Raw genomic sequence first — 21,800 nt, 5'->3', positions numbered from 1 at the left:
GGTTGGGAGATGATTTTATTTTTAATTGTATTCCCCAATACCTCCCGCCAGCAAAAAGAGCTTTGACTTACACCATTTCCAACTTGAAAAAGGAAAACATTTCGGCTTCTAATATAAGTGGCTCTCACAACTCTAATCTTTTACTTCAAGTTGTTTGAAACATTAACTTCAAATAGCCAGGAGGCCGCTCGGTCCACGAGATACCAAAGAGATTCAAAGAAACTCAAAAGCAGGGAGCAAGGTACTTTAGGGCTGAAAGTGCGGAGAAACGTCCAGGGGCGGGACGGAGGCCCAGACCCTACGCCTATTCGGCCACGCCCCTTCGGCCGCTCACTTTCTGTCCAGTCCAGGCCACTGTCCAAGGCCCGTCCCTGGGCGCCCCCCCCCCCCCCCCGCCGCACGCTGCGCACGCGCAGTTTCCCGCAGACCCGGAAACGGAGCTAAGGACACCCTCCGGTGGGTCAGTGTCAGCTTTTCTGATTCAACACTGGTGTTTGCGATACACCTGCCCGTCCCCGGCCTCCGATCCGCAACACCCGCAGTTCGGGGGTCACCACGTACGATAAAACCCCCTTCAGGCGCTTGTGCTGCGCCCGATGATTCTCGGCAGGACCGTCAGATATTCCAGGCCTGGGAGCCCCACTGCGGGTTCGGGGGTCGACGACTATTTCGAGTTAAAGTCTCCGAGGCGCGTCCCCGCCCCCGGCCGTCCGCCTTCGGTCCAGGTAGACCGCTCCTGCCGCGTCTTTTTCCTGCTGAAAACCCTCCCGGGACTCCGCACTCTCTGGCCCTTTCCCCTTCGCGTCCTCCCTCTCTGGCCCCCAGGCTGCTCCTCTCTCGTCTCCCCCAGGCGCTAGTGCAGACCCAGAAGCCACGTCTCCTTGGCCTTGGGGTTCTGCAGGCACCACCCCTCTCCGGACACCCCCTCCACCTACGCGACCTCCGGAGCCGGGCCCCTCCCCCGTTAGTACTCCACTTTGTACTCACAGCCTTGGGAGCTTCTTCCGCACGATTCGCATCCACCGGCTGTGCTTGCCATGGTGTGTTTCCACTATTGAAGCCGCCCTGGAAAGTGTTCTTCGCGGGCAGAGAACTTTTTTTTTCCATAGTTGTGAGTGTCAGGGTTGGGGGCGAAGCAGAGACAGTCTGAGGGAGAATGAGTAAAACTACGTGTGAGAGAAAGGAAGAAAGAAAGAGTAAAACAGGGAAGAGCAGGTGGATGTGGAGAGAGAGTAAGAGTCGAGTGAACCACAGAAAAGTAGAGGGAGAAAAGAAAGTAGAGAAATCTAGATTAAAAGGTGTCTCCAGAGAGGTGAAGGGTAGCACACTGGACGAGAGAGATCTTAACCGGTGATGGGAGTGGGGCAGCAAGGAGCAGGCACATCAGAATGAGAGTGGGGAAGGAATAAAAGAATTGGGGCCGTGGCAGATAGAGGTGGTGCTGGGACAGAAAGAGGGGCAACGGTGACAGAGACAGCAGAGGTACAAACAGAGCAGGGAGGGAATTCCCTGGCTTTTAATCCTTTCATTGGCTTCTGGTTGTCCTCGGGACAAAAATCCAGACTCCACTGTATGGCGACAGCCTAGAGCTCTGCAGGTGGGGTGACCTTCCAGAGTTGGTCCAATGTGAGGGAAGGAAAAGCCTTCTCTTTCCTGCTTCGACCGGACATTGGACACTGGCTGGTCAGCCAGGTGCTGTGGTGAAGAGGCCGTTTACAAGGAGGGAGTGAGCTGTCCAGCAATAGCAGCCAGACTGACAGCTGTGGGGCAGTTTGTGCCTGAATCCTGAGGGGTGGATTCAGGAAGTGCAGCTAGTGTTTCCGTGGTTGACTTGTGGGGTCTCTTAGGACCCATAAGGGTTTAACGGGAAAATGTCACCATTTGGGGGGTAATCTGTGGTGGTTTTGGTGGGGAAAATCTCATTATTTCAGGCAAAGCATTCCTGAAGGTATCACATGTGTTTTGTGGGATACAGATGACATTTGGGGGTGTTCCAGAAGGTCCTGGAGTCTAGTTGGAGTGTGTGGATCATTGCAGACATTGCTCTTGTATTATGGCGTCATGGAGGTGCCTGACGTTGGGGTATGGTCTCCAAGAGGGAACGTGTCGAATCCTGGGTTGGTGGGTGTCTTCCTGACAAAATAAAAGACCGGTATTAGGAACATGGCGTAGGATCTTTGGGCAAAGTGCGTAGCTGATTAGGAGGTTCTGTCGTGTAATATTGTGTGTGGGGTGTGCGCTGGGAGTGTAGCACAAACAGCATGGGAACCCGCAGGAGTGTCTGAGTCAAGAAGGCAAACAGTGGGGGACTGGGGCCCAGGAGGTGGGTGCTTTCACTGAGGCAGGCTTGCTGGAGGTGGGTCTCTGGGAACAGCTGCAGAACGGCTGTGAGGTCCAACAGTACGACAGCCTCAGGATCCTTTGGACCCTGCTCATCAATTTTTACCTCCAGGCAATTATTTGGTTCAGCATATACATATGGCGATATTGTCCCATCTTTAAAAAAAATACACAAAAAAGAGGCTTTTACTACATTCTCCCATCTTTATTTTTATTTACAAAAATTTTTAATGTTTATTTATGAGAGACAGAGAGAGAGTGGGGGAGGGGCAGAGAGAGACAGAGACACAGAATCCGAGGCAGGCTCCAGGCTCTGAGATGTCAGCACAGAGCCCGATGCGGGGCTCCAACTCACAAGCGGTAAGGTCATGACCTGAACCGACTGAGCCACCCAGGCGCCCCTTTTCTCGCACCTCTAAAATAAAGAACCTTCCATCAGCTACATTCCCCGTGGTGGTAAGTGCCCTGGGGTGTGCTCCATTTTAGAGCAGAATACACTAAACACTTGTTTATACTCTGCTTCAGATCTTGGTTCCGGTTCTGTTTCATATCCACTGCGCCGCTGAGACTCTCCATGTCCGAGTCACCAGGGACCTCCCCACTTCTCAGTCCAGGAATTGGCTTCCCCTTCTCTTCACGCTGGTCCCAGCAACAGCACGCCAGGCTCCTCTTTCTGAAGCACTCTTCTCTTGGTTTCCACATCACACTAGTTTTTTACAAGTAAAACTACAACTTACCTGTTTTAACGTTCTTCTCCATGTTCATGCATCCGTTCCCGGTGCCTGTTTCTCCTAACTCCTTGGTCTCTGACTGCAGGAGCACCTCTGGGCTTAGCCTTGAAAACCCTTCTCACTTCCTGCCTTTCCCCCTCGCCCCATCTCATGACTTTCAACACTGATGTCTCCTTTCACTGTTCCACCAGACTTCTCCCCTGAAACCAGGGGCCTTTACCCAGCTGTCTCCTCGATGTCTCTGCTGGGACAACAGCCTGGTATCTTCACCTTAATATGTCCAACAGTGACCCCCCCCAAACTCCTCCAAACCTGTCCCTTGCAGTCTGCCTCTGCATATAGGGTGACCCTGTATTTCCTGGGCTTAGATGGGCATCTTGACATGTTTGCAAAACAGACATTACTTGTTAGTGTTTTAACTTAGGACACAATAAATAAAAATCAGATGTTTACTCAAAATGGATAAGGGAATACATGAGGTATGGGGGACATTTGGAAGAATGCAGTCCCTTCTGATTTGCTTCCTTTAATACTTTCTGATCTTACCTCCTTGTCTCCTCTACTCACCCTGCTCCAGCTGCACAGGCTTCTCTGTCCTTTCTGGAGCTCAGAACACCACTACCTTAGGGTCTTCACATGGGTGTCCTTCTGCCTCGAAGTCTCTGACCCCTCACGTGCAGGTGGTAAAATCTCTTCTTTCCTCTGGTCTTTGTTCTGATATCACCTCTCAGTGGCGCCTTCTCACCCCCCCCGCTCCCTTTAACATTCCAGCCACGCCCCCACCCCCAATTCTGGTCCATAGCGCCTCCTTGGCATCTCTCTCCTGCTCCTTCCCCTTCCACTGGCTGGATATTCATGACGGCAAGGCCCCTGGGGATCCAGAGCCAGAAGGGGGATGTGCTGGGTGGGCCTCCTGAGTGTGCTCCACCCAGCTTCACGCTGTAAATCTGAGGCTGTCTGCAGATACAGCTCTTGTGTTCCTCCCAAAGATTCCCTTCAAATGGCCAAGGGGAGACAGGGCCTGATCTCAGTCCTAGTTAAAGTGCCTCGGGGGTTTCTGATGTGTCTCCAGCGCTGAGCACCAAGGCTGTGGTGCTGCATGTCTGAGGCTGACATCAGCCCCTGACCCAGGGAGAGGTGAGGGGGCCCCGCTCTGCGTGGGGTGTGATCGGGGCGGGCCTGTGGCCTGCAGGGGAGGGTCAGGTCCCGCCCAGGTCCCCACTGATGCTGTGTGCGGGGGGGGGGGGGGGGGGGCTTCACCAGGGCGGGAGCCGGTTCTGAAGAAGAAGGGTGGGAAGGTCACTTGCTGGCCTCTGGAGGAGTCCACTGTCCCGGGCCCCCCCCCCCCCCGTGTTTTCACACGGAGAGGCCTTCCCGTGTGAGGCTGCAGGACGGGAAGGACCCAGACTGACTCAAAGCATTAAGCTGCGTTTTCTTGACACTTAGGATTGAATTCCCAAGCCTGATCCTGCCTGAGGAAGAATCCTGGAAAGGGAGGAAGAGCAAAGGAAAGGAGTCGGGAATGGCCGTCTGTCAGGTGAAGTCATATCCTGGGTCGATTTCCTGTCTCTCATTCCTGCAAGGCCCTTCTTGGACTTGCTAACCTTGTCTGAGTCTGAAGTGTTTGTCCACACTCCCCCAGGCCTTCCCCCCACCGTCCCTCTCCTCTGCACTTAGATTCCAGCTCGTAGTGACCCAGGGACCCGAGCCTGTGAGGGGGCTGCACTGGGCACATCCTGAGGGGCTTCGCAGCAGGCGAGTGGAGACGGGTGGTGTCAGTGTGGCTGGGCTGCAGGGGGTGTTTAGGGGCCGCCTCTGGACACACAGTAGGCTCTCTGTCGACCAGGATGAAAGAAGCCGTGTGTGGAAGTCCTGGATTCATGTGTAGGAAGAGTTGGAAGATTCTGGAAAAGAAGAGTGGTAAGAAGAAAGCAGCTCTGCCTGACCTTGTAATGCATTCAGAGCTAAACAAGTGCACCATGGTGTTTCTGGTTCCAAACTACTAATTTAGAATCAAGTTCAGAAATCAGCATCCGTGATAGTGGATGTTTTATTCCATAGTTGGTTTTACAGTGTGGAGTCAACCTAATCAATGGTAAAGGTTTTAAAAAAAATCATTCTCAGCACATCTGTCCCAAAGAGACCATGGCGTTCCTACAGCAGCTCTTGTGAGGCAGATGTTTTAGATGAAAATGGTGCCCAGATCTGGAGCATAGAACTTTATCTTCACCATCAGAGAGGCTGTAGCCATCTGGTTCCACCATTATTTTTAAGTATTATATCTCATTGACCTTAGACATCACATGAGTGAGTGACATGTATTGACTGGTTGATTGAATAAGCTCCAGACCAAGAAGCAACTTAGGCACGAAGATGTAGTCAGAAGGGGATGCCCTTCCCTGTCACATCCCCACCCTTCATGTCTCAACAGGGAACCGATGTTGTCAGTTCTGTGGCAGGAGTCAGTTCAAACCTGATACAAATGCATTTAACACTGGTATAAAATTTTAGGAAATCTCGATGAAGTTTGTCGTAACATTTTATTATGCAAATTAGAAAAATTTACACGAAAAATTTACACGTGCTAGAAAAATAGCACGTCTAGACACTGTTTTCATGTTAATCAACACAATCAGACACAGCTTGCTCATTTAGAGCCTCATTGGATCATTTTCTTAATGGGGACACACGGGGACCTTTGCCATTTTTCGCTGATGTAAAGAATGCCACGATGGCTGTGTAGGAGTAGGCCGGCCTCTCTGCAGATGTCTCAGGATTTCTCTGGGTCAGGCAACTCAACGTGTGATTACTGGATTAAGGACAGTGCATTTCACATTAGGATAGATTCTGTCCGATATGGTCTCCTAAAGCTACGAAGTACCCCATCCCACAACAACACGTGAGATTTCCCCCCTGATGTAAGCAAAATTGGTACTGTAATCTCTTTGTGTTTGAAAATTGGGGAGAAATTGACAATCCGTTGTATTTCCATTTTCCACCTACTTGTAACTTTCATTAGTTTTGTGGGAATAAAACCTGGATTTTCATACTTTGCTGTTCTCCTTTGATATATTTTTAAGGGCTATTTTATGGCTTAATTCTTTACACACAGCCTTGTGTCTTTATTTTATCAGTGTTTTGCAGTGAAATGTAAATCTTTCCTTCTTGCCCTCTACTTTCTGATCTTTCTTAGGCAGATCTGAGCTAGCATAATCTCAAGGTATTATGTTCTGTTTAGTACTCTTTTCTTAAAATTATCTCCTTAAATTGGCTTTTTGTATATATCTGGTAGTTATTTATTTCATTGATTGTAAAGTTTAATGTAACACACACACATTAATAGGTTCATGTGTTTTTTGGCAAATCTCTCCATTTAATTTTTGTTTTCAAAATTATTTTTCCTCAGCACAATGGCCATTGTTTCGTTTTTTTAAATCCCACATTTTTTCTGCATTTGAATTGCTCTGAGTTTCTAAATCACTGAGGTCTTTATGTCACCACACCTCCAGTAAGAATTAGGTTTGGGGGCGCCTGGGTGGCTCAGTCAGCTGAGCATCTGCCTTTGGCTCAGGTCATGATCTTGTGGTTCATGAGTTCGAGCCCCGCGTTGGGCTCTTTGCTGACAGCTCGGAGCCTGGAGTCTGCTTCAGATTCCATGTCTCCCTCTCTCTCTGCCCCTCCACTGCTCGTGTTCTCTCTCTCTCAAAAATAAAAAAACATTAAAAAAATTAAAAAACAAAAAGAATTAGGTTTGTCAGTTTTTGGTCATGTCTTTGTTATGTCCTTCACATAGGTTGGGAAATGTCTTGCAAATAGGTTCCTCAGTGCAACTTCTAATGGGAATGAGTGTTTCCCCCCAGCTGGGCCCAACTTAGGCATCCAGAGCAGCGGTGAACGGCAGGAGCCTGGCTGGCCCACCTACCTCAGCCTCACCTTCGGTGGAAATGTTTCCAGTGCTTACTGTGGATTGTGATGCTTGGTGGAAAGTTCTTCCTCAATAAAAACGTTTCAGATGTCCTGTTTGGTATGATTTAAAAAAAAATTTTTTTTAACATTTATATTTTGAGAGAGACAGAGCATGAGACGGGGAGGGGCAGAGGGGAGTCCCAGATTCTGAAGCAGGCTCTAGGCTCTGAGCTGTCAGCACAGAACCAGATGCGGGGCTCGAACTCAGGAAGCGAGAGATCATGACCCGTGATCTGAGCTGAAGTCAGATGCTTAACTAACTGAGCCACCCAGGCGCCCCCCGCCCCTTTCATGTTTTTGGTTTTTTAAAATTTTTAATCATCCAGTATTTCTTCAAAGATCTGCTGTGACCAACCTGTGTTCTATTTAGTTCAATTAATGTACATTAGTAAAGTTCATCAACCCGAATCCTTTTTTTGTTGTTTTTAGTGGAATAAGCTCCATTTGATGCATACATTCCATAATGGCTAAACGTCTGACTTTAAACGAAAACATGTATTTATATTTTTGCATATAGTTTGTCACACCTGAAGTTACCTCTTGTGCTCTAGAGCCACTAGGTGTGTAGAACTGTCACTCAGGAGAACGTCAGGTGTACAGCATAATGGCTAAATGTCTGACTTTAAACGAAAACATGTATTTATATTTTTGCATATAGTTTGTCACACCTGAAGTTACCTCTTGTGCTCTAGAGCCACTAGGTGTGTAGAACTGTCACTCAGGAGAACGTCAGGTGTACAGCGTCCATATAATCAACCACGTGTTGGATATTTTTCATTTATATCGTTCTTTTTATTGTCCACAAAAATGGGAAGTCTACAGTGATGTAGTGGATTCGATATCCTCTGATGGAAAAATATAATGAAACAAAATTAGGGACCTAAGAATTGCTCACAGTTACCTGTTCTTGCCCAAAATGATATGTCAGAACATTCACTTTCGTTGAATCGGGCCTTACACTGCTCTCCCGCTCATATTTTGTGTGAACAGGAGAACTCACCCCCAAGGATCCGTGGTGAAATGTGTTTTTCATTTCAGGAACGGTTGACCTTCAGGGATGTGGCCATAGAATTCTCTCAGGAGGAATGGGTGTGCCTGGACCCGTCTCAGAGGGCCTTGTACAGGGACGTGATGCTGGAGAACTACAGGAACCTGGTCTCCCTGGGCAAGGAAAACGTCCCTCCAGAAGTTGGGATCTGCCCCAGTGAGTCTCTTGGGAGCCCTTGCTCTGCTTGATGGAGATTGAGGCTGGGTTCATTTTGAAATGAGAACTTCTATGAGGCGGCATCCCCTTCCGCTCCCCGTTTCGTCAGATGGTCTGCCCACCCCACCCTAGATTAGTGGTGCCTCCAGAAGTTGAGGAAGAACAAAACCTTATGGCAAACTTTAAAAAATGTCTCATTCTGGATCCACTTAGATCCGTGTACGTCTGACTAAGTAGTTCTTGGAAGAGAGCTGGATATCTATGTTTTAAAAATATTCCATAAGCATTCAGGAGAGAGTGAAGAGGCCTGTGGAATGTTTTTCTAGACATCTGTAACATCCTCTCTCCTCAGCTGAACAAAGGGCTGGAGTTGGATTCTGGAAAAGATACAGCACATCACATTCCTTACTTTTTTTTTTTTTCATTCCTTTCTTTTTATAAGTAGGAATCTCTCTGTCTTGAATGATATCTCTATTTTGGAGCAAGGGAAAGAGCCTCAGACTGGAGAGCAAGGTGAAAACAGTGAAAAAAACAAACGGGTGGGAACATAGGCAAGAGCTCAGAAGGGCAGAGAGGAGGCCGCACCGTTAATGGTGTTTGGGGAACTCTCTGCCAGTGGGGGAGTTCTGTGGGAAAACAAATGTGTCTTTCTTGTGAGCTCTCAGAGGAAAAGTCTGCTTCCCTTCCCCTCATCACTCCCTTCTTCAGACATGTAGAAATGCATCCTCCTAGCCCCCGGCTCATGCAAAGACCAAGGCAAAATCTTCGTCATGACCTGTAGCACTCTATTAAGTGCCCCATGACCTCTTTTTTTTTTTTTTTTTTTTTTTTAAGATTTTATTTTTGGGGCACCTGAGTGGTTCAATTGGTTAAGTGTCGGACTTCGGCCTAGGTCGCGATCTCCTGGTTTGTGGGTTCCAGCCCCACGTAGGGCTCTGTGCGGACAGCTCAGAGCCTAGAGCCGCTTCGGATTATGTATCCCCCTCTCTCTCTGCCCCTCTCCAGCTCGTGCTCTGTCTCTCAAAAATAAATAAATGTTAAGATTTTATTTTTAAGTAATCTCTCCACCTAACGTGAGGCTCGATCTTACAAACTCAAGATCAAGAGTTGCACGCCCCCTTGCTGAGCCAGCCAGGCGTCCATGCCCCTGTGACCTCTTTTGTTCCTTGACCATGAAGGGCACTAGGGGGCTGGTTTTAAGGGTTCTCTTTCTCTTTCTCATTCTTTTCTTGTTCTCATTCTCTTTCTTTCTTTTCTCATTCCATTCTTGTTCCCAGTCCACACGGGTCAGAGCTGAAGCCTCCCCAATCCTGGCATCAGGACTTCTCTAGGATCATCCTCAATCTGTGTGCTTAGGATACCTGCTCCTGGTGTTGGAAAACATCAGCATCTGTGGGCCCAGAGCTCTCTGCCTCTTCAGGCCCTTTCTTCAGTTTTGCTTTTGCCCCACGTTAGAGTGTGTGTCACGGGGGTGGGTGGGTCTCTCAATCCAGCCCTGAAACTGCTTTGACTCAGCAGCAGTATAAGCACGTCCACACCACACTATACTGTAAGTTTCGCTATGTTATGTGTTTTTGTTACTTTTCTCTCAAAGTATTTTCTACTTTGCTGTGTGATACCTTCTTTGACCCATGGGATTTTTTAAGCGTTTAAAGATCTTCATGTATTTATGTCCTTTCCAGTTTTCCTTCAGTTACTAATGTCAAGTTTCATTCTTCTGTGGTTGGAGAAAATACTTTGTCTGATTTCACTCTTTTTCAATTTGTTGAGACTTACTTCACGGACTGATATATGGTCTGTCCTGGAGACTGTCCCACGTGCAAGTGGGGAAGAATGTATTTTGCTCTTATTGGCGGGGTGCTCCATATACGTCTGTCAGTGCTTGCTGGTTTATACTCGGCTAAAATTGTCTGTGTCCTTCCTGAATTTCTGTCTGGATGTACTCTCCATCATTGAAAGTGAGGTCTGGAAGTCTCCAAATACTCTTCTACAACTATTTTTATTTCTCCCTTCAATTCTATAAATATTTGTTTCATATATCTTGGGGTCTCTTGTGTATATGTTCATATTTGCTGTAATTCCTTAATGAGTTATACTTTTTAAAATATATATTGTCCTTTGTCTCATAACAATTGTTACTTAAAGTCTGTTTTTTCTGATACTCCAGACACTAGGAAAACAAAAAATTCATTAGATTCGCATTGCTCTCTGAGCCCACAGTATCTCCAAGGTATGCCTGTATATAAAAACTTTCTTCTTTTATTTTTTATTTTTTTTAGTGTTTATTTATGAGAGAGACAGAGCGCGAGCAGGGGAGGGGCAGATAGAGAGGGAGACACAAAATCTGAAGCAGGCTCCAAGCTCTGCACTGTCACCACAGAGCCCAATGCAGGGCTCAAACTCACAGACTATAAGATCATGACCTGAGCTGGTCAGATGCTTAACCGACTGAGCCACCCAGGCGCCCCTAAAAACTTTGCTTCTATAAATCCTGTCCTTCTCTCCTCTGCTGCTGTCACAAATTCTGTATATATACTGTGTGACCATCAGTGGTTCACATTTAAATCACAGATTTAAAAAATTTTTTTTTTTCAACGTTTATTTATTTTTGGGACAGAGAGAGGCAGAGCATGAACGGGGGAGGGGCAGAGAGAGAGGGAGACACAGAATCGGAAACAGGCTCCAGGCTCTGAGCCATCAGCCCAGAGCCTGACGCGGGGCTCGAACTCACGGACCGCGAGATAGTGACCTGGCTGAAGTCGGACGCTTAACCGACTGCGCCACCCAGGCGCCCCTAAATCACAGATTTTAAGTACTGTTTGATGTTGTTGTTTTAATCAATAGGGAAAAAGAGTGACAAACCGAAAACACAATACTAACCTTATACTCACCAGTCTACTGTCTTTATTACTGTTTCTTATTTCTTGATGTGGATTTGCGTTTTTGTTTCTTCCTTCATATTAGCCTCAAGCATTCCCTTTACTAATTTTTTGTTAGACTGGTCTTCCAGCAAGGGACTCCCCAGTTTTGTTTTGTTTTGTTTTGTTTTTCTGGCAACGTTTTAACTTTTCTTCTATTTTTGAAGGATAGTTTGAAGTGTGTAGAATTCTTAATAGACCTTTATTTCTCTTTAGCACTGTGAAAATGTCATCCCGTTGCCTTCTGGTCCATACGGTTTCTGGTGTGAAATCATTGGGTAATTTTATTGACGATCTCTTTTACCAGAGGAACTACCCTTTGCCGCTTTCAGGGTTCTGTGTCTTTGGCTTTTGACAGCTTGATTATGAAGTGTTTCACTGTGGGCATCTTTCAGTTTATCTCACTCGGGCCTTGCTGAACTCCTTGGATATGTTTGTCGGCTTATGTACTTCACCAAATTTGGGAATTTTTCTGCCTTATTACTTCAAATATTTTTTCTGCCCATTTCATTCTGTCCTCTCCTGGGATTCCCATGATCTGTGTTGGTACACTTGAAAGTGCCCCGCGAGTCTCTTGTTCCATTCATTTTTCTTCATGCTTTTTTCTTCTGCTGAGACTGAGTAATCTCAGTGGACTTAATTTGTTCAATTTGCCTGTTCAATTTGGTGCTAAACTCCCTTAGGGCTTTTTCCATTTTAGTTTCTGTACTTTTCAGCTCCAGAATGTCGATTCTGGTTCCTTTTTCTAATTTCTGCCTCTTTCTTGATATTCTTTCTCAGTTTTGAGAAATATTGCTGTCATTGGGTCCTTTGGTTATTTGCATATGGTCTCTTCATAGTTCTTTCAGCATAGTTCTTTCAAAATAGTGACATAAATTCTTTGTCTAGCAAAGTCTGATGTCTGGGCTTCCTCAGGGACAATCTTTGTTAAATTGCTTCTTTTCCTATGTATGGGCTATACATTATTGTTGGTTTGCCTGCCTCATAATTATGTTTTTAAGTTAAACATTTTGAGTATTATGACAACTCTGGAAGTCACGTTCTCCCCTACCCATACCCGCACCTCAGCATTGCTTATTGTTGTTTACTGCAGTTGCTGTTGTCTGTTTAGTCATTTTTCTGAGTCAGTTTTGTAAAGTCTGTATTCTTTGTCACATCTGGTTTGCTTAGTGGTGAGCTAGTGATTAAACGCATAACTTCTCAAACACCTGGAACCAAAAAAACCAAAAAGCAAGAGACTCCTAGTCTTTGGAAATAGACTTTGTACGTTTGTTTGGGAATACCCAAAACTCAGCTTGGCGGTTTACAGTGGGGTCTTAGCCTTTACCTCCTGCTTCTGCCGAGCCTGAAGGTTAGCAGGAGGTGAGGCACAGGGTCACCTCACGTGTTTTCTGAGCACTGGCCCCACCCTGGGAATGTGCACGACTTAGATTCCTAGGAACGTGTAGCTGTTTTTCAAAGCCCTTATTCCCCAAAGCATTTTACTCCCCAGCCCTTCATCCCTGGCTTTACAGTGTCTTCTCTTGGCCCCAAGTGTGCCATCTGCTAGTATACTTGCCTTTAAATATGCTTGTCAAATGCACACCACTCCCACCCCACCTGGCAAAGCACCTCTTGAATTCGGCAAAGGCAAAACTTTTTGAGCCAGTTTTTCAGTGAGCCACCAAGCAGATCAAAGTAAAACCCACAATTCTTAGAGAATCAAGTCTGTTCTGCCACTCCCAGTACATGGGACCTATAGCAGGAACATGGGCTGCCTCTATGCTGTAGAGAATGGGATTGGGCCAGGGGAAGTTAAAATGTTAAAATCTCTCCAACTGAGATCAGCTGCCTTTTTCTTAAGTACCTACGTGATTGCTGTAAATCTTTGTTTGGTTTCCAGAACTTTGATAAAGTTGATTCTGACAGTTTTTGCCAACTTACTTGCTGTTTTTATAGAGAGATGGACTTAGAATATTCCACGATTTTCATGCTGTTACTTTTACCCAGTTCTTTACAATACTAATTATCTGAAAACTGACATTTCAGAAGCCACTGGGCATGTGTGTAACTTAGACTGCTATGAATATGTGGAAGCTTTTCTCAACATGTTTTCCAATTCTCATATTGTGTGCTCTTTCTGGAATATAAGTCCTTTCCCTTGTTATTAAGAGAGAAATCATTAGAATTCCAGTCTATAATTGTGTGTAAGTGTGGTTACTTATTATTTACCTGTTGGATTTATCTTGGTTTAATTTAAAAATTTCATTTATTAACTTGTCATCTACAGATTAGGAGTTTCAGTATCTAGTATGGAATATGACTGCAATTCACCAATTGTTAAATGTTCTAAAATGCCTATTCTGCATACAGCATAGACAGTTTTAGAGTAGATATTAAGAATATTTTCTTATTCCAATGATGTATTAAATTCTTCTTGACTTATTACCTTTTTATTTTTACTTTTATAGTTTGTAACTTCCAGGTATTTATCTTATTTTTTTTTTGAAAGACTTTATTTTTAAGGAATCTCTATACCCAACATCAGGCTCAAACTCATGACCCCGAGATCATGAGTCACATGCTCTACCGACTGAGCCAGCTAGGCGCCCCTAATTCATATTTTTATGGATTGTCATTACTTCATGTAGAATTGTGCCTCATCATTTGCATACAGTAATTATACTGTAAATATGCATTTGTATAATATGTTTTCAGTACAACACACCTATTTGTCTACTGGCATTTGGTGTGTGTTTTGACGTGGTGGGCAAAGAATACGCTTTCTTTCAGAACTTACATAAGTTTACATAATGTGAATGATTTGGTCATAGGGTGTTTCAAAGTAGGTTTCTCTTAATATAATTCGAAATACATGTTATCTTTTATTAAAAGATCCTATTCACTTTGCCTTCTTAAACATTTACAGACTTTGGTTGAGAAGTTTTTATTTCTTCAATGTAAGTTTTACTTTCAGTGTAACATCCATCTTGCAACTCTAGTTAATATGAAGACTTTTTTTTTCATATATATCTTTCAGATAGCTCTGCTACATTCGTGATCAAGGAATTATTACCAAAGAAAGACATTAATAATGGAGAATTATACCAGTCAGTGCTCTTGGGAAGACCTGAAAGCCATGGCCTTGAGGATTTTGACTTCAGGGAAGTCTGGGGAAATATGTATGAATTTGAGAGCAAGTGCGAATATGAAGAAAGAAATTCAAAAGGAATGCTTGTGACAGATAACCTAAATCTCAGTGGTCGAAGAGATAAACAAGACAGCAAATCCTGGATTAATTTACCTTTAAAGCACAGTGTTTCTTTAAGAAAAAGTACATATCAATATTTTAAACAAGGGAAATCATTAATAAAGAATTTGTTAAAAATAAAAACCAATATAGTCTATGCAGGAAACAAGTACACAAAATGTTTTGAAAATAGAATTGCATTAAGCTCCCAGTCGCATCTGGCTGAATTATTTCAAACTGAGGAGAAAATTAGTGGATGTAATCAAGTTGAGAAGTCTGTCAAAACTTGTTCCATTTTGCCGCTTCAGAGATTGCCTCCTAGTGTCAAAACCAACATTTGTAATAAATATGGAAAGGTTTTTATGTGTCCTTCATTGCTTACACAGCACCAGAAAACAAAAGTTAGAGAAAAACCATACAAATGTAACGAATGTGGAAAGACTTTTAGCCATCATTCAGTCCTTACTAGTCATCAGAGAATTCATTCTGAGCAGAGACCTTACAAATGTAATGAGTGTGGTAAAGCCTTTAAGCAGTTCTCAAACCTCACAAGACATCAGAGAATCCATACCGGAGAGAAACCATATAAATGTAATATATGTGACAAGGTCTTTAATCAAAATTCCCACCTTACAAACCATTGGAGAATTCATACTGGAGAAAAACCACACAAATGTCACGAATGTGGTAAGGCTTTTATCAAGTGTTCAGACCTCTGGCGTCATGAGAGAATTCATACAGGAGAGAAACCTTACAAATGTAATGAATGTGGTAAGGGTTTTACTAAACGTTCATATCTTTGGGATCACAAGAGAATTCATACTGGAGAGAAACCATACAAATGTATTGAATGTGGCAAGGTTTTTAGGCAGTGGTCTACCCTCAGGATTCATCGAAGAATCCATACTGGCGAGAAACCTTATAAATGTAATGAGTGTGGCAAGGCTTTTAAGCAATGCTCACACCTCACTAAGCATCAGAATGTACATCCTGGAGAGAAGCCACACAAATGTACTGTGTGTGCCAAGGCTTTTATCCACATTTCAAGTCTTGTGAAACATCAGAAAATTCATTCTGGAGAAAAACCATACAAATGTAATGAATGTGGTAAGGCTTTTATCCAAAGTTCAAGTCTTGTGGATCATCAGAGAATTCATACTGGTGAGAAACCTCACAAATGTAATGAATGTGGTAAAGCCTTTACTGTGCGTTCAAGCCTAACTAAACATAAAAAAAACCATACTGGTGAGAAACCTTATAAATGTAATGAATGTGATAAAGCATATACACAGCTTGTACACCTTACTAGACATCAGAAAATACATACTGAAAAGAAACATGATGAATCAGGTATACATGGTAATGCTTTTATTCAAAGCTCAAGCCTGAGGGATCATCAGAGAATTCATGGAAGAGAGAAACCTTACAAATGTAATGAGTGTGGCAAATCCTTTAACTGGTGTTCACGCCTTACTCGACATCAAAGAATCCATACTGGAGAGAAACCATATAAATGTAATGTGTGTGGCAAGGCTTTTAGTCAAAATTCAAACCTTACAATTCATCAGAGAATTCATACTGGAGAGAAACCTTACAAATGTAATGAATGTGACAAAGCCTTTAAGCAGTATTCAAGCCTCATAAGACATCAGAATATACATCCTGGAGAGAAAACACACAAATGTATTGTGTGTGGGAAGGCTTTTATTAAACGTTCGCACCTCTGGGGTCATGAGAGAATGCATACTGGAGAGAAACCATACAAATGTATTGAATGTGGCAAGGCCTTTAGACAATGGTCTGACCTCAGGATTCACCAAAGAATTCATACTGAAGAGGAACCTTAGAAATGTAATGAATGGTGGGGTACTTGGGTGGCTCAGTCAGTTAAGTGACTGACTTCAGCTCAGGTCATGATCTTGTGGTTCATGAGTTTGAGCCCTGCATTGGGCTCCATGCTGGTGGTGCAGAACCTATTTGGGATTCTCTCTCTCTGTCTCTCTCCTCCTGTCTGCCCCTTCTCCACTCTCTCTCAAAATAAATAAACTTTTTAAAAATGTGAGTAAAAAAGAAACGTAATGAATGAAAATCATTTAACCATTTTCCACAATACACTATATATCAGAGGATTTATACTAGGGAGAATTAAGTCTAGTCCAAGATTAATCAACCTCAGATGTTAAATTATTCACAGTAATTAAAAGTCAAATCATTTAAGACTCATGAGATGAGTGTCAGTGGAACAAGGTGATCTTTAGTAGTGATGTACCATTTATTAAAAAAAATTTTTTTTAAGTGCCATCTTTTTTTATTATTTTGAGAGAGAGAGGGAGAGAGAATCCCAAGCAGTCTCTGTGCTGTCAGCACACAGCCCAGTGTGGGTTTCAAATTCATAAACCATGAGATCAGGACCTGAGCTGAAACCATCAGTCAATGCTTAACCCACTGAGCCACCCAGGTGCCCCTGTACCATTTCTTTTAAACCTACTTTTTTTGTTTTTAATTTGAGGTTTCTTAAAAAGCCTACATTACTATTGATGTCTTTCAACCTGAAGTTTGGTGTTCTACTTTCATTACGTGTTTTTTTTTTGTGTGTTACCATGATGGTTTCTGGGAGCAGATCAATATGATAAAAGGGCCTACTTTATTAAATGAGAATCATTCTTATCCATGTATCCTGAAGGAACACTGAATTTTAACATACAATGTTGTGTGGTATTGAATGAGAAAATGGGTTGGGCAGAGAATATATGTCAAACAGTGATGTAAATAGTATGTTCAGGATCCCTTCTACAGATTTGTCAGTACAACAGAGGGCCACTGGATTATCAGAAACCACTGTTGTGCCAGATAGCATGAAAAAGCAGGCTTTAAGATTGAGAGACTGAGATTTTCATGATAGGTTAGCAGGGACTGCTTATGTGCTAGAAATAATGGAGAAGAAATGATAGTCATCCTCTCCCTGTAATGAAAATAGTGGCTGTATATCAAAGATAAGTGAAAATTTAGCCTTATTTTGGGGAACTAAAAGCAATTACCAGAGAGGAGAACTTAATCAAAACAACCAGAATACAGTGTAGAGGTACTGGATTTGTGTTTAACCACTACACTGATGCTGTTTTACTCAGAATATATCATAGTTATGTTTTTGTTAATAAAATGTAATCATTTTTTCAAAGCTCTAAATGAATTATTTTCTTCCCCCTATCAGATCAAGTCTATCCTGTCTCATTATAGTACTTCAACACAAACATTAACAATACATCTTCAGGCTGTCAAGGCTGAAAAGCATCTGCAACAATTTTCTTCCCTGATGGAATCAAAGAACATAAAACTTTATGAATATATACTCATAATTTACTTGAGTTACTCCCTCCACCCTCTGCCTCTTGGATATTTATGTGGCTATGATGAAAACAGCACAGCAGTGCAACCTTAGACTCCAAACATTTGAAGTGCAATTCATCAGTGTGCACCTGATGTTTCCATATGCCCTTGTTTGTGCCTACACGAGACTCACGACTTGTACTGGCCTTGATTTACATGAAGCAATACACACACACACACATATACATATATATCTATATAGGGATAATAGATAATACACACACACACACACACACACACACACACACACACACACAATCTCTACACCCAACATGGGGCTCAAACTCAAAACAACCTGAAATCAAGGGTCACATGCTCTACTGACTGAGCCAGCCAGGCTCAGCCCTGGGGCAAAATATATTAAGCATATGAGAAGTGTCAGGAAATAAAAGAAAATTTCAGGAGTAGAGATATGTGCAAAGTTTCCCCCCAACCGCTACTTGGAGCTTTCACTGGAGTAATTTGGAAAGCTCACTGATCATGAGTTTCCCTGTAAGAATGAACATATACACTTGAGGATACATTAGTCTTGCTTTGTAGGCCAACTAGGAGTTTCACATATTGATCCCCTTGAAAATAGTTAATTTGCACTTTTAGATATTCCACAGACATGGGATGAACCCCTATCTGAAATTTAGTCTTGGGTATCAAGACTGATAATGCTAATCACCAAAAGGATGTGAAGATGTTTAAAGCACAGTGAGACTTTCTGGGGAGAGCAGGACAGGTTTCCAAAGTTCCCACAAAAATGGCTTGAGAGACAAGAGGAGACTCACTTCAGGTTTCTATGGAGTTTGTACTAGATGGTGGGTCCTGCGTGTGGTTTGACCTTTTGTGGGCACCAAAGGAGCACCTGGGCTTCTAAATTTGGCCACTTGTAGAGTAGATGGGAAAAGGGAGATACATTGAATATGTGCAGTAAGTAAATGTGTGTGTGTGTATCAATTATACCTCAAGCTGTACCAAAAACAGGGAAGGCAACTGAGAGAGGGCTGAGGCTTAAAAGCTGTCCATGGTCAAATACCAACAACCAAAAAGCAAAAAACTGGAGTGAGATTAGAATACAACACAGAATGTTTACTCTCAAACCTGATTGCTTGGTTAGGAGAGACCCATTTTCTTCATACTAATAATAACTTCTTATGCATCCTTTCCTGCTACACACATAGGACCCTTTACCCAGTATAACTGCTGAAAGTGAAATACTGAAATACTGTTTAGATAAATTGCCCGAGTCGCTTTTACACTAGTTTCATGATCATTAATGTGTGCAAGTGTTTATCAGACGGTTAATATGATTCAATAATCTTACCAGAAGAGTTTTTCAAAGGTTATAAAAATCTCAATTTGTGATTATACTATTAAGCATTATGTGAGTCTTTCAACTCTGGTAAAATTCCTTTTTATTTAGAAATTTTTCCTTAACCCATTTTATATATATTTAGTTTACATGTTTTCTCTGTGTTACTACATTGAAAAATTGAAAAAATGGCATGAGTTAAAGATTCTTTTAAGAGGTGTGTAACACGATAATGTATCCAGGACAATAAGAGGTACAAAGTAAGTGCTTTACAGATATGAAGATTAAGAGTTCTTTTAATTTTTCTTAACGTTTATTTATTTTTGAGACAGCGGGAGACAGAGCGCGAGTGGGGGAGGGGCAGAGAGCGAGGGAGACACAGAATCCGAAACAGGCTCCAGGCTCTGAGCTGTCAGCACAGAGCCCGATGCGGGGCTCGAACCCATGAACCGTGAGATCATGACCTGAGCCGAAGTCGGATGCTCAACCAACTAAGCCACCTAGGTGCCCCGAGTAAGAGTTCTTTTATACCTTTTAGTTCAGTGGAAGAAGTAGAACAATATGAAATTGTGAACTAGAATCTAGTAAGGTGGAGCTAGGAGACCTGTTGATACCCTACAAAACTAATACCAGGATTTGGGGAACACAATATGTTCATTTTACCTTATAATTATTTCCAATTCTTCTATTATTGCCATAAAACTAATCCTCTCTGTCCTACATTATTGCAATGGATACTGGAACTTATTTTTTTCTTATTTTTATTTTTTTAATTTATATCCATGTTAGCTAACATATAGTGCAATAATGATTTCAGGAGTAGAATCCAGTGATTCATCTCCTACATATAACACCCAGTGCTCATTCTAACAAGTGTCTTCCTCAATACCCCTTACCCATCTAGCCCATCCCCCCCCCACCCATAACCCCTCCAGCAACCCTCTGGAACTTACATCTCAAGTCCTTACAGTATAGTGTCAGGATATCAGACTTTTTTCCCCTAAGTTCAACGTGAAGCTATTTGATGTTTTTACTTGATTGTTTCAATAACATATGTCCTACCATAAAATCCACTTTTTTGGGGGTGGGGACTCGCATGTTTGAAGGAGGGGGCAGAGAGAGAGAGAGAGAGAGAGAGAGAGAGAGAGAGAGAATCTTAAGCAGGCTCCACACCCAGCATGTAGCCCAAAGCAGGGCTTGATCTCACAATCATGAGATCATGATTTGAGCTCAAATCAAGAGTTGGATGCTTAACCGACTGAGCCACCCAGGCGCCCCCATGAAACCCACTCTTAAAATGTACAATTCAGTGGCAAGGATGTCTTTTCTCACCATTCTTGTTCAGCACTGTACTGGAAGTCCTGGATAGTGCAGTAAGAAAAAGAAGTAGGACAGACATTATGAAGCAAGAAATAAAACTGTCTTATTTGCAGATCACACGGTCTATGTAGAAACTCCACAGAGTCAAAAAGAAAAAAACTTTTGGAACTAAGAAATGATTATAGCAAGACTGAAGGACACAAGGTTAATACAATGTGCTGACTGTGTTATCCACCTAAATCCCATATGGTGCAATTCTAACCCACAGGCATGGTATGTGGAGGTGGTGCCCCTGGGAAGTCAATGACTGCGTTAGAGGGGAACCCTCATGAAGGAGATTAGTGACCTTATACAAGGGACCTCAGAGAGCTCTTAATCTCCACAATATGAGAATCCAACAAGAAAACAGTCTTTTGCAGCCAAGAATAGGGCCCTCACTTAGACACCTAATTAGCCATCACAGTGATCTTGGGCTTCCCAGCCTCTAGAACAGTGAGAAGCATCTGTTGCTTATGTACCATCTGGTCTATGTTGCTTTGTTACAACAGTTCAGACTAAGACAGTACACAAGTCAGCAATGAACAAGTGGAATTTGCATTTAAAACCACAGTAACTTTACACTACCAGAAAGGAAGTTATACTTAGGTATAAGTCTAACATAGTATGTACAGGATCTACAGGAAGAAAGCTAGGTAGCTGATAAACAAAATCAAAGAACTAAATAAATGGAGAGAGATTTCATGTACACGGACAGAAAGACTCAATAGGGTCAAAGTGTCATTCTTCCCAACTTGACTTACAGATTCAATGCAATCCCAAACTGAATAGCAAGTTATTTGGTGAGTATCAACAAATTGATTCTAAAGTTTATATTGATAGTCAAAAGACACACAGTAGGAAACAAAATATTGAAGGAGCTGAACAAAGTCAGAGGACTAATATTACTTGATTTCAGGCTTACTATAAATATACAGTAATCGATGGGGCGCCTGGGTGGCTCAGACCGTTAAGCGCTCAACTTCGGCTCAGGTCATGATCTCACAGTTTAGGAGTCTGAGCCCTGCATCCGGCTCTGTGTTGACAGCTCAGAGCCTGGAGCCTGCTTTGGATTCTGTGTCTCCCTGTCTCTCTGCCCCTACCCTGGCTTGTGCTCTGTCTCTCTCAAAAAAATAAACAAACATTAAAATTTTAAAAAAAATATACAGTAATCAAGACACACAAACAGATCAAAGGAACATAATGGAGAGCTCAAAAATGGACCCATACAAATATGGTCAACTGATCTTTGACAAAGAAGCGAAAGCAATACAATGGAGAAAAGGTAGTCTTTTCAACAGATGTGCTGGAGCAAATGGACATCAATGTGCAAAAAAAAAAATTCATCTAGACACAAACCTTATTCCTT

The 21,800-nt window shown here is 42.9% G+C and overlaps 1 protein-coding gene across 1 annotated transcript; it reads left to right on the top strand.

Moving 5' to 3' along the window:
• Nucleotides 1–415: 415 nt before the first annotated feature.
• LOC115503219 (zinc finger protein 677-like) lies at nt 416–17,566 on the top strand. Its single transcript, XM_030299292.2, has 4 exons — nt 416–725; nt 4,518–4,608; nt 8,076–8,241; nt 14,179–17,566. Exons 2-4 carry the CDS (start codon nt 4,594–4,596, stop codon nt 16,233–16,235), a joined length of 2,238 nt encoding a protein of 745 aa, XP_030155152.1. The 5' UTR covers nt 416–725; nt 4,518–4,593; the 3' UTR covers nt 16,236–17,566.
• Nucleotides 17,567–21,800: the final 4,234 nt, after the last annotated feature.

The sequence above is a fragment of the Lynx canadensis genome, chromosome E2 (assembly GCF_007474595.2).
Source record: "Lynx canadensis isolate LIC74 chromosome E2, mLynCan4.pri.v2, whole genome shotgun sequence".
NCBI classification, from domain to species: Eukaryota; Metazoa; Chordata; class Mammalia; order Carnivora; family Felidae; genus Lynx; species Lynx canadensis.
Note: the sequence above shows the minus strand (reverse complement) of the source record. Positions and strands in the feature narration are given on the sequence as shown.

Coding starts and splice junctions, on each gene's coding strand:
- LOC115503219 (XM_030299292.2), top strand. Junction 8,242..14,178: donor AGAAGTTGGGATCTGCCCCA/GTGAGTCTCTTG, acceptor TATATCTTTCAG/ATAGCTCTGCTACATTCGTG.